At 41.9% G+C, this 12,547-nt stretch overlaps 1 protein-coding gene across 6 annotated transcripts in view; it reads right to left on the reverse strand.

The window, feature by feature from the left end:
• Positions 1 to 1,780: 1,780 nt before the first annotated feature.
• Positions 1,781 to 12,547, reverse strand: part of LOC141148368 (uncharacterized) — a 442,230-nt gene continuing 431,463 nt past the window's right edge. For all 6 annotated transcript variants that reach the window (XM_073635779.1, XM_073635781.1, XM_073635780.1 and 3 more), the window contains one exon: positions 1,781 to 3,007. In XM_073635779.1, the coding sequence (XP_073491880.1) occupies positions 2,979 to 3,007 (29 nt within the window). In that variant the 3' untranslated portion in view covers positions 1,781 to 2,978. The remainder of the gene's footprint in view (positions 3,008 to 12,547) is intronic.

The following is a 12,547-nucleotide window of genomic DNA, read 5'->3' on the forward strand; positions in this document are numbered from 1 at the left end:
GTGGTTTTTGGCTCTACAGGATTACTCATTCACTGTAAACCACAGGCCAGGTGTTGAGATGGGGAATGTAGATGCCCTGTCCCGTGTTCACTCCTGTTGGGCCACAGGTGTTCCAACCCTGGGGTTGAAAAAAGGGGGGAGGATATGTAGCAGAGCGTCCCAGAGAGAGACAGGAAAAGTCCAGTTTGGGGTTTATACATCTCCCAGGCTCCTCTCATACACGTTCAGGGATCTCTGATCCATGGTCCAGTTCAGGTCTTGGTCCTCTCCCCCAGGCTAATTTAAGCTCACCTGAGCAGACAGCCTTTGCTCTTGGCTACTCCTGGGATACTCAGACAAACTTCTGTGTAGGAGAGCAAAAAGGTATGTGGAAGCTGACAAGCTGTAGGCTTGCTCAGCCTGGTAGTTAGGATCTGTAAATATTGTTTAGTTAGTGCCGAGACACGGCTAGGTTTTGTTTTTGGCTATTTTTTGTTCCTATTTGTTTTTTTTTGGAACACTGTACAGCACCTGTATATAGACTTGTATAAATCACAAATAAACATCGCACTGTTTGTCACTATTTCACTGGATTTGGTATCTGTGCCTGAAAGACTGCTCATCCCAGGGAGCTTTGTACCTGCTACCTGTCCCCCAGGTTACACCCCCAATAAAACAACAAAAACAAAACCAGCAAAAGACTGTTCATTGTCTCTGGAAGTGATGTATGAAGTCTGGCAGTGGGGTGAATTGGTGGATTGTTTGTTACTGGCGGCAACTACATCGCTACACAGAGTATATATGTATGTATATATCTCAAATACACTGCCACTAACTGAATAACCTGCCTGCTTAATCCACACCAACAACACTACACAGGGCCACTCTGTAAGCAGCCTTATATATTGTGGGGCGTGGACTTAGTCCCCCTGAGCCATGATTGGCCAAAGGCACCCTGTCTTTGGCCAATTATGGCTCTCTTAGCAGAGGGCACTGTGATTGGCCAAAAAATGCAGGTCAGTTGCATGCTTTGGCCAGTCATCATACAGCAATGCACTGTGATCTCGCAGTGCATTATGGGGCATTCCACGGCACTCGAATTTGCCACAAACGCCCCATAATGTTCGTTTTTCGGCGAACTGGCGAAAACCCGAAGTTCGAGTCGAACTTATGTTCGACCCAAACACCAAGCTCATCCCTAATGGTAATATGTGAAACAGTGATTAAGTGCACCAATTAAAGAAGCTAAACAGCAAAAATAGACAAATACACATAAATGGCTAACCCTAATTAAAAAAATACAGTAATATGCGATAATATGTGAAACAGTGATTGAGTGCTTGAATCAAAAGCAGATATCCATCGGATTTTACAAAAAAAATATTAAAATAGATCACAAATAATAAAGTGCTTGTGCATCAAAACGTGAAAAGATGTGAAGGTCACGTGCTCAAAAAACAGTTCATGAAAGTTGTGAACACAATTGCTCCCACCATCCAGCTATCCACCAGGGGTGTTCTCTAGCAGCTCACCTTCAACAAAGACCACAACAGGTCTAGTGGTGCTTTTGTATACATATCCTTAGCAGCAGTTCATGTTCCACTCTCCTCTCCTGCATCGAAATCCACAGCTAGTCTGAAAAGGCTGTAATATATGGATCCTTTATGGACAATCACATTCCACTCTCCTCTTCTCTCCTTATAGCATAAACCCAGGGATAAATATCCTCTATGCTGTATTGGATCTCCTCCTCTCCTTCATTCACAGGCCGTACAAGACAAATAAGAATTCCACAGTGTAGTAATTTCACAGGAGAAATATTTTTATTAAAGCATAATACCTTACATCTAGGTTAAAAGCAAGCAGTATCGATAAAATCCCTACTTCCTGGTCTTGGCCGTGACCGGAAGTGATGTCACCGGCTCCTTCTACACTTTATGTCGCTGGTCACGTGACTTTTTAAAAAAACACTTTAACAACTGTTGAGATAAGATAGCAGCCACACAAGGAGTATCCCATTTTTAATGTGTCAAAAGGAGTGCCGTGCTCCAGGGACCCAATGCACAATGTACTCAACAAGCAGACTTAAGCCTGGTACACAGTTTTATTCATTTTTTTGTTCAACCTAGCGGGTTGAATGACAGAAAACTGAGGAGCTGATAGGGGGTGCTACACTGGTCCATGCTCTCAGCCATTAGTCGGCAGACTTTTTTTGGTCATGCCTCATTGACAGAAGTTGGCCAAAAGGCTAAATTCTGTCGGACTGGCTGCAGTAAACACGGGCCCGAATGTCAGCCGGTTTTTATTGTCTGGGAACATATAACAAACATGTAGTGGGGTTTTCTCAAATTTGACTTTGAGAGTGGAAATTACACTTTAGGTTGATTTTGCATTCCCATACACATGTATAGGAAGAAAAGACGTTGGATTTTAAAAGTTCGCCACAAAATTAAAAATTTTGGAAAATGGACTTGAAAGAAAAAATCAATAAAACAAAGCATGGAGCCCCACATCCAAAATGAGAGTACAAATTTGAAATTTTATTCCATTAAAACAGATAAATAGGTTCCACATATGTAGCCAATACATTTGGAAGTCAGAGAATGCCCACTTCATCAAAAACAGAATCAATAGAAACAAGCAAAATGGTTTACAAAATATGCAACTACAATTAAAAAAACAAACATGAACTGAAAGAAGTAAAATGTGTATAATATACTGTATATTAAAAGACTTGGCATACAGTACATAGTGACTATAATAATAAGTAGTTAAAATATAAAATCACAAAATAATAGATCTATAGGTATGAGCAAATGATTATATATATTTATATAGTTCATAACTTTTGCAAAATGATTTCAGAAGCATGTGATAAAGGTATGTGACTTATGAGTACATATTATATAAGCCTATCAGGTTTTAAATCAATGATAAGATACATTGCAAATAAAATCATCTTCTTTTAAATCAAGGAGACTGTCCAACAGAAGGTAAATTCATTCCTCGAGATTATGTAGATCATGTCCTAAAATAGAAAAAACACTTGGATAAAGACTGTGATTACATAGATAAGTTTACCAAAATAAAATGTGCAAAAAGCATGCAGTGCTCCAAAAACGACATGACATACTTTGAATATACTATATTTAATTTGCTGCCAAACTATTAATTGCATGGTTAAAAAGACCAAGTACCAGTTAACTTAATCTAAAGAATTATTATAATTTGCTTTAATTGTTAAGCTTAAATAATATCATCTTAAACTTTGGTCTTTATATAAATGTAATTTAAATAAATTGAAAATAAATAGAGGCATTTAATCACTTGACAACTGGGCACTTAAACCCCCTTCCTAACCAGACCAATTTTCAGCTTTCGGTGCTCTCACATTTTGAATGACAATTACTCAGTCATGCAACACTGTACCTATATGAAATTTTTGTCCTTTTTTTCACACAAATAGAGCTTTCTTTTGGTGGTATTTAATCACCACTGGGTTCTTTATTTTTTGCGCTATAAAAGAAAAAAGACCGAAAAATCTGTAAAGAAATGCCTTTTTCTTAATTTCTGTTATAAAATTTAGCAAATTAGTAATTTTTCTTCATATATTTTGGCCAAAATTTATACCACTACTTATCTTTGGTAAAAATAACCCAAATTGGTGGATATTATTTGGTCTTTGTGAAAGTTATAGAGTCCAAAAGCTATGGTGTCAATATCTGAAAATTAATCACACCTGAAGTACTGACGGCCTATCTAATTTCTTGAGACCCTAACATGCCAGAAAAGTACAAATACCCCCCAAATGACCCCTTTTTGGAAAGAAGACGTTCCAAGGTATTTAGAAAGATGCATGGTGAGTTTTTTTAAGTTGTCATTTTTCCCACAATTCTTTGCAAAATCAAGTTTTTTTTTTTTTTACTTTTTTTTTTCACAAAATTGTCATATTAGCAGGTTATTTCTCACACACAGCATATGCATACCACAAATTACACCCCAGAACACATTCTGCTATTACTCCCGAGTACAGTGATACCACATGTGTGAGTCTTTTACACAGCGTGGCCACATACAGAGGCCCAACATGAACGGAGCACCTTCAGGCGTTCTGGAGCTCCCAGGCCAATTCTGACATTTCTCTCCTACATGTAAAAATCATCATTTATTAGCTAGAAAATTGCATAGAATCCCAAAACATTATATATGTTATTTTAGCAAAGACCCTGGAGAATACAATGGTGGTCATTGCAACTTTTTATCTCGCACGGTATTTGTGCAGCAATTTTTTTAACACTTTTTTTTTGTAAAAAAAACAGTTTTGTGCTTTAAAAAAAACCAAAACAGTAAAGTTAGCCAAATGTTTTTACATAATGTGAAAGATGAAGTTACGCCGAGTAAATAGATACCCAACATGTCACCTTTCAAAATTGCACGCGCTTGTGGACTGGCGCCAAACTTCGCTACTCAAAAATCCCCATAGGCGACGCTTTAAAATTTTTTGCTGGTTACATGTTTTGAGTTACAGAGGAGGTCTAGGGCCAAAATTATTGCTCTCGCTCTACCAATCGCAGCAATACCTCACATGTGTGGTTTTAACACCGTTTTCATATGTGGGTGGGACTTAAGTATGCGTTTGCTTCTGCATGCGAGCACACAGGGACAGGGGCGCTTTACATTTTTTTTTTTTATTGTTCATTTTACTTTATTTATTTTAGTTTGATGCTTTTTTCCAAAAAATTTTTTTTTTGACCACTTTTATTTCTAGTACAAGAATGTAAACATCCCTTGTAATAGGAATATGGCATGACAGGTCCTCTTTACAGTGAGATATGGGGTCAATAAGACCCCACATCTCACCTCTAGGTTGGGAAGCCTGTAATAATAAAAAAAAAAAGATCCTGGCTTCGATCATAGCGGTGAGTCGGTAGAAGCACCGGAGGGTGGCGGGAGGGGGGGACATCCCCTCTCACCTCCCATAAGAACGATCAAGCAGTGGAACAGCCGCTATGATCTTTCATATGGTGTAGGGAATCACCGGCTGAAAAAGCTGATATCTGAATGATGCCTGTAGCTGCACCCATCATTCAGATATCCCCGCACAAAGTCAAGGACGTTGTATGACAGCCGGCGGGCGGGAAGTGGTTAAAACTTTTTTTTTTCCTTTTAACACAAAGTTGTCCATTTATACAATATTTCTAACACATAGCATGTACATACCAAAAATGACACCCCAAAATAGATTCTCCTACTCCTCCTGAGTACGGCGATACCACATGTGTCAGACTTCCACAGCCGGGCCACATACAGAGGCCGAGTACAGCCGAGTATGGCTGAGCATGGCAGAGCATGGCTGTGTATGTCAGGGTATGGCTGAGTATGGCTGGGTATGGCTGAGTATGGCTGGGTATTGCAGGGTATGGCTGAGTATGGCTGAGTATGGCGGGGTATTGCAGGGTATTGCAGAGTACTGCGGGGTATTGCAGGGTATTGCAGAGTACTGTGGGGTATTGCAGGGTATTGCAGAGTACTGCGGGGTATTGCAGAGTACTGCGGGGTATTGTGGGGGTATTGCAGAGTATTGTGGGGGTATTGCAGAGTATTGTGGGGTATTGCAGAGTATTGTGGGGCATTGCAGAGTAGTGCAGGGCATTGCAGAGTATTGCACAGCATTGCAGAGCATTATGGATGGCTGAGCATGGATGGATGGATGGCTGGATGTCACTGTGCAGCGCTGTGGGCATTACACATCCAGCCCACAGCGCTGCAGCCATCCATCCATCCCCCTCTCCGCTCACAGTGTACCGATCGATACACAGGAGGGGAGGAGAGGAAACGGCGTCATTAGATGACGCCGGTCTGTTTACATGTGATCGATCCGTCATTTGACGGAGCGATCACATGGTAAATGGCCTGCGATCACAGATGCGTTCGGGTGCGCGCCCCAGGGGGCGCGCGAGAGGGGAATTCTGGGAGGACGTCATAGTATGCCCTCCCAGAGTTATCCAACCACCCTGCAGCCGTCATTCGGCTATGGGCCGGTTGGTAAGTGGTTAAAATTAAAAAAAGTTATAACGACGCTTACTAAGAATCAGTGTGCGAAGCACTGTTTGGATACCCTGGCAGTAATATCTGGGCTCTCAGTAAGTAGGCCTCAAATGTTATCCTTGGAGGGAAGAGCTTCCTTCCTTCCTTCCTTTCTTCTTTTTCTCTTCTCCCCTTTCTTTTCTCTTTTTCTTCATTTTCTTTGTACACTTTACTGGTCTAATGTGAAAAAACTGACAGGGTGAAGACCCTAATTATGGACGAGCCGAACCCCCCGGTTTGGTTTGCAGCAGAACATGCGAACAGGCAAAAAAATTGTTCAAACACGTGAATACCGTTAAAGTCTATAGGACACGAACATGAAAAAACAAAAGTGCTAATTTTAACCACTTACGGACCACCCGCCGTCGTTATACGTCGGTACTTTGAAGAGGGATACTGTTGTTATGGCAGCAGCTAGCTACCATAACCCTGGTATCCTCTTCTTCAGCGGGCGGTCTGCTTTCAGATAAAAGTGGTCTCTGTGGTGGATTCGCAGTGAGATCACTCTTATCGGTGGCGGGAGAGGGCCACTCCCCTCCCGCCGCGCTCTGGTGTTTTTCGGGAGCAGTGATTTTAATAAGTGAAATAATCCTTTAAATATCATGCCTGGGGGGTGTCCTTAGTATGCCTGTAAAGTAGTACATCTTTCCCATGTTTATAAAAGTGCCACAGCAAAATGACATTTCTAAAGGAAAAAATGTCCTTTAAAACTTTTTGTAATGTATTGTTGGATCCCGGCAATAAAGATAAAAATAGCAAACATACCAAAAAAAATTACGTGGATGTAACCCTCAGAATCCATACCAGGCCCTTCAGAACTTGTATGAAAATTAAGGGGAACCCTGCACCCAAATTAAAAACCAAATGGTGTGGGGGGCCCCCAGGCACTATATACTCTGAACAGCAGTATATATACTATATGGCCTGCCCTATATACTCTGCAGAAAATTGGGCCTTAGGTGTTGGTGGTACCAGAACACTGTAAGCCCTCAAAGTTACTCTTGGTAGGCACAGGAATGGGCCCTGCTGTGAAATATTATATCATATATTGTAATTACATGCCCCTGTTAAACAGGGGCAGAAAAATTGGGCCTTTGGTGGTGGTGCCACAACACTGTAACCCCTCACAGATACTCTTGTTGGGAGCAGGAACGGCCCTGCGTTGAAATATTATATCAAGAATTGTAATTACATGCCCCGGTTAAACAGGGGCAGAAAAATTGGGCCTTGGGTGGTGGTGGTGCCACAACACTGTAACCCCTCACAGATACTCTTGTTGGGCGCAGGAACTGCAGGTCTGATCAGTTCAAGCAACCATCGCCAGCGCCTTCATTACATGGTGCAGGAATATCTAGGGGCAAGAGCAGACTTGGAGACCTTTCCAACAGAGCATCCACTGTGTTACTGGGTCTTGAGGATGGACCACTGGCCAGAACTTGCTCAATATGCAATTGAGCTACTGCCCTGTTCTGCATCCAACGTGCTTTCTGAACTGTGCGTTGGAGTGCTGCTGGAGGGTTTGTAAATATCAAAGAGTGCGCCTGTCCACATACTCCATTGATAGGCTCACATTCATAAAAATGAATCATTTTTGGATCAGCAGCTATCAAGCACCTGATGCTGATGTAACTGATTGAATTTGCTATGGATGTGGGATCCTTTGAAGACTTCCTATGCTGACTATTCTATTCCTCCTTGATCTTGATGATGCTAGCTTCCAACAATATTTTTGGTTTAGGGCACCACCACTACCACCCAAGGCCCAATTTTTCTGCCCCGTATAACAGGGGCATGTAATTAAAATTTTTGATCTAATATTTCACAGCAGGGCCTGTTTCTGTGCCCAACTAAAGTATCTGTGAGGGGTTACAGTGTTGTGGCACCACCACCACCCAAGGCCCAATTTTTCTGCCCCTGTTTAACAGGGGCATGTAATTACAATTTTTGATCTAGTATTTCACAGCAGCGCCCATTCCTGCACCCACCAAGAGTAACTATGAGGGCTTACAGTGTTGTAGCACCACCACCACCACCACCAAAGGCCCAATTTTTCTGCCCCTGTTTAACAGGGGCATGTAATTACAATTCTTGATATTGTATTTCACAGCAGGGCCCGTTCCTGCGCTTACCAAGAGTAACTGTGAGGGCTTACAGTGTTCTGGTACCACCAACACCTAAGGCCCAATTTTCTGCAGAGTATATAGGGCAGACCGTATAGTATATATACGGTTGTTCAGAGTATATAGTGCCTGGGGGACCCCCACGCCATTTGCTTAAAAAATTTGGGTGCAGAGTTCCCTTTAATATCCATACCAGACCCAAAGGGCCTGGTAATGGACTGGGGGGGTAACCCCATGCCGTTTTTTTCAATGATTTTCATCTATATTGTCGGGACCCGACAATACATTACAGCCGCAATCAGTTTTAAATGACTTTTTTTCCTTTAGAAATGTCATTTTGGGTTACTTTACATTGGAGAGACCATTCAGAAAGTTAAAGATAGGATAACAAGGCATAAATATTCAAAGACAAATTGGTACAGTTGCATTTAGCAAGACATTTTTTGGAGAAAAGACATTTGATTTTTCAATTAAAATTCATGGTGCTTAGGGGATTAATAAGAATAGGAGGGGTGGTAACCGAGAATCTATTTAAAAAAAGCGAGAAGTACATTGGATTAATTTTCTTGATATGATTGCCTGGGTTGAATACAGATCTGGATTTATATCTGTTCATTTAGGTGATAATTCATTCGATGTGATGTCTAGATGGTGATACACTATGTACATCGGGTTCCCCGGTGGGACAGGAGAACCCGAGAAAGACCACGGGGGGGGGGGGGGACATTCCCTCCCACTGCTTGTAAAAGCAGTCTAGTGGCTAATTAGCAACTAGTATTGCTTTTGCATTGAAAGCCAACCGCCGGCTGAAAAGAACAATACCAAGATGATACCTGAACCCGCAGGCATCATTCTGGTATAACCACTCAAAGTCCAGCAACAGACCAGTACGTCGCTGGTCATTGTTGGGCTTATATTGTAATGTTCTTTTTTTTTCATGCAGCCTGTGGGCTGAACGAAAAAAAGAGATTGTTTGGTGGGTATGCCCACCATTAGAATACCGCCCTGCATCCACCCACTTCTAATGATGGGCATACATGCACCATTTCTTTTTTAACTGTGGTGGTGAAATCACCTCCTACAGCGCTGGATTTGCTAATTTACGTATCGTGAGAGCAAACCCTGTTGCTGTCAAAATAAATACATCCCTGCTGCAGCTGAATGGCGTACCTGAAAAGCAAACAATGGTAACAATAAAACATTAACTCAATAAAACAACTTTTTTTAATTGCAATCTGTGAATAAAAAATATATGTCGAAGCATGGGGGCAATCCACTCCTAATGTTAGGGGCAAATCGCCCCTCCGCCCCTGCCCCCATGCTTTGGCATATATGCTCTTTCAACTGTGGTGGTGAAATCACCTCCTACAGCGCTGGTTTACGTATCGTGGAAGCAAATGCTGTTGCTGTAAAGATAAATAAATCAGTGCTGCAGCTGAATGACGTAACTGCAAAAAAAAAAATGGTTAACAATAAAACACAGTAAACAGTAGAGTATAAAAGAATTACATAGCAAACATGACAAAACATAGTATCAATAAAACATTGCATAAAATACAGTAAAACAGAGCAGAACAATAGAGATGGAACAATAGAGTTTTATATATATATATATATATATATAATTTTTTTTTTTTCTTTTTTTTTCTTTTTTTTTGGACATTTTCTTCAATAGTGCAAATATAATTTATTTGATACATGAGGTGACAATCTCTTCTTCAGCGAACTATTATTATGTTGTGGGTCTGCTACACACACCTTGTTTTTGTTAATGTATGTAATGTATTACTGAGAAAAATATTAATCATTTTCAGCACCGTAGAGTCACGAAAATGGCCTGATTGTGGCAAATTCTAAAGCACTGTGGGTGTTATTTACTAAAGGATATTCCGCTTTGCACTCCAAGTGTACTGCAAAAGTGCACTTAAAACTGCACTGAAACTGCACTTGTAGTGCAAAGTGGATTTGCCTGTAGTAACAAACCCCCATTGTCACTGTAAAAACCAACTTACTGCAAAAATTGCTATTGAGCATTGAAAGAAGAAGCCACACATTGTTGAGTAGAAAACATTTTACTCAAAGCACATTCACATGTGCGTTAGAAAAGGGTTTTGGAACAAACCAACATCTTTGGTGTATAACTTTTTTTTTTCACATTGTAAATATCCTTTTTTTGGTTAAACAGGCATGTTTCAAAGCATAACATACACAACTCAGGAACTTACAAAGTTCAACTTTGACAAAGTGAAGGCAATATCAGTCATTAGTATGTCCAAACTCTGTTGTTATTGCCTTCATCAGATGGGGTGATGTCACCCCTGTAAAAGCCAAATTTTGAAGTTGCACACAAATTGGGATTCAAACTGGGGATTTCCCTCCTGATCCCATGCCTAATGTCAACATGTGCTAGCTCCCATCATGGGGGATCAATGGACGTGTTTTGGGGGCGCAACCCCTTCCTCTCACCTAATTGAGTTGCGAGGAAGGGGTTGCACCCACAAAACGCGTACATTGATATCCCGTGATGGCAGATAGCACACGTTGACACACAGTGTGCATATTCAAAATTTGGCTCTTAACCCCTTCCCGCTGACCGTATGCAGATGTGCGTACTCGGCTTTCCGGGGTTATATCGGGATGATGCCTGCAGCTGCAGGCATCATCCCAGTACCGTTGTTTAGAGCCGGCGATCGGCTATCTGAGTATAACAACCGATGCGGCCAAAAGCCGCTTGGCTGTTATACCTGAGGAGCAGGAGGGAACGCCCCCCCTCCCGCCGCCTCCCGCCACTCTTACTGGGCCTCCCGTACGATCAGGAGGCCCAGTGACCAATTGGCTGCCTCCAGCGGCTGGGGGCGGCTGGAACGAAGCTGCGGGCTGTGAATATGTGCAGCAAAACAATTTCATTCTTCTAGCAGAAGAAGAAAATGCGCTGCATTAAACTATTTAAAAAATTGCAGCGTGACGAATGTGCTATCTCCATTACGAACGCTAGTTTTACCAGACCGAGCTGTCTCTTTACACTTAATATCATAATAACGATAGTCTATATTTTAGTATTTATTTTAATAAAATTAATTTTTATTATATTTTTTAATATCATAGGGATCATATATTTGATTTTACTGTAAATGAGTGTATAGTATCAAATATTTGGGTTGTGCATGTAGTCAATTATGTGTATCAATTTATTTGGTATTTTAATTTAATTTTTCAATATAAAAATTTTTTTTTTGAAACATTGTTGCAATGGCGAACTAGTGGCGCAACAATGTAACCTTAATCTTTTATTTTAATTTTTTTATATTTTTTTATATAATTTTCACTAGTGGATGTGAGTGTAATACGGGCCTATTCAATATGTTGCTAGTAACTACACAATATGGATCAATTGGTATTTTACTTGCGGAAGTACACATACATATTAGTGATTTTGCTATCTACATAGTTGCCAACATTGGGAAAAAAAAATTCGGGACACTTTTTTTGGCTGTAGGCGGAGTCAGGCTATAATTAGGGGGCGGGGCATGCGATAGTAGGCGGGGCATAGGAAAAAGGAAAAATGTGGCGCGCGAAGCGCGCCGCGCAAAAAGATGGGCGTGGTTTACGTGAAATAGTGGGCGTGGCTTACATGGGCGTGGCTAAATGGGGTGTGGTTAGAGTCTGAGATGAATGAGGGATGCAGAGGGAAAGGGGGGTAGAGGGATGGAGGGACAGCAGACCCAGATCCTACACCATAATAGCAATGTGTATTCCAGAGTTTAATAATCAGCAGATAAAGATACTCCAAACACCTGGTGTTAGCACTTCAATCATCCCGGCACCATGGTTGTTATAATGTCAGGATGATTGAAGCGCATTATTACTATTATTACATTGTAATATAAATAATGAAATCATTCAACTCACCATAATGCAGAATCAGTGGGACCCCTGAGCGTGTCACCTGCCACGTCACCTGCCACGTCACCTGCCACCAGATGCCATCAGGTTCCCCCAGCAGAGTCTGTCCTTACATAAGGTGCCCCCAGCAGAGGGGGGAGAAGGGGGTGCAGGTATGTTGGTGACACAGGGGGGAGAGGGGGGTGCAGGTATGTTGGTGACACAGGGGGGAGAGGGGGGTGCAGGTATGGTGGTGACACAGGGGGGTGCAGGTATGGTGGTGACACAGGGGGGTGCAGGTATGGTGGTGACACAGGGGGGTGCAGGTATGGTGGTGACACGGGGGGGAGAGGGGGGTGCAGGTATGGTGGTGACACAGGGGGGGAGAGGGGGGTGCAGGTATGGTGGTGACACAGGGGGGGAGAGGGGGGTGCAGGTATGGTGGTGACACAGGGGGGGAGAGGGGGGTGCAGGTATGG

This window comes from Aquarana catesbeiana, linkage group LG06 (assembly GCF_042186555.1).
Source record: "Aquarana catesbeiana isolate 2022-GZ linkage group LG06, ASM4218655v1, whole genome shotgun sequence".
Classification (NCBI taxonomy): domain Eukaryota; kingdom Metazoa; phylum Chordata; class Amphibia; order Anura; family Ranidae; genus Aquarana; species Aquarana catesbeiana.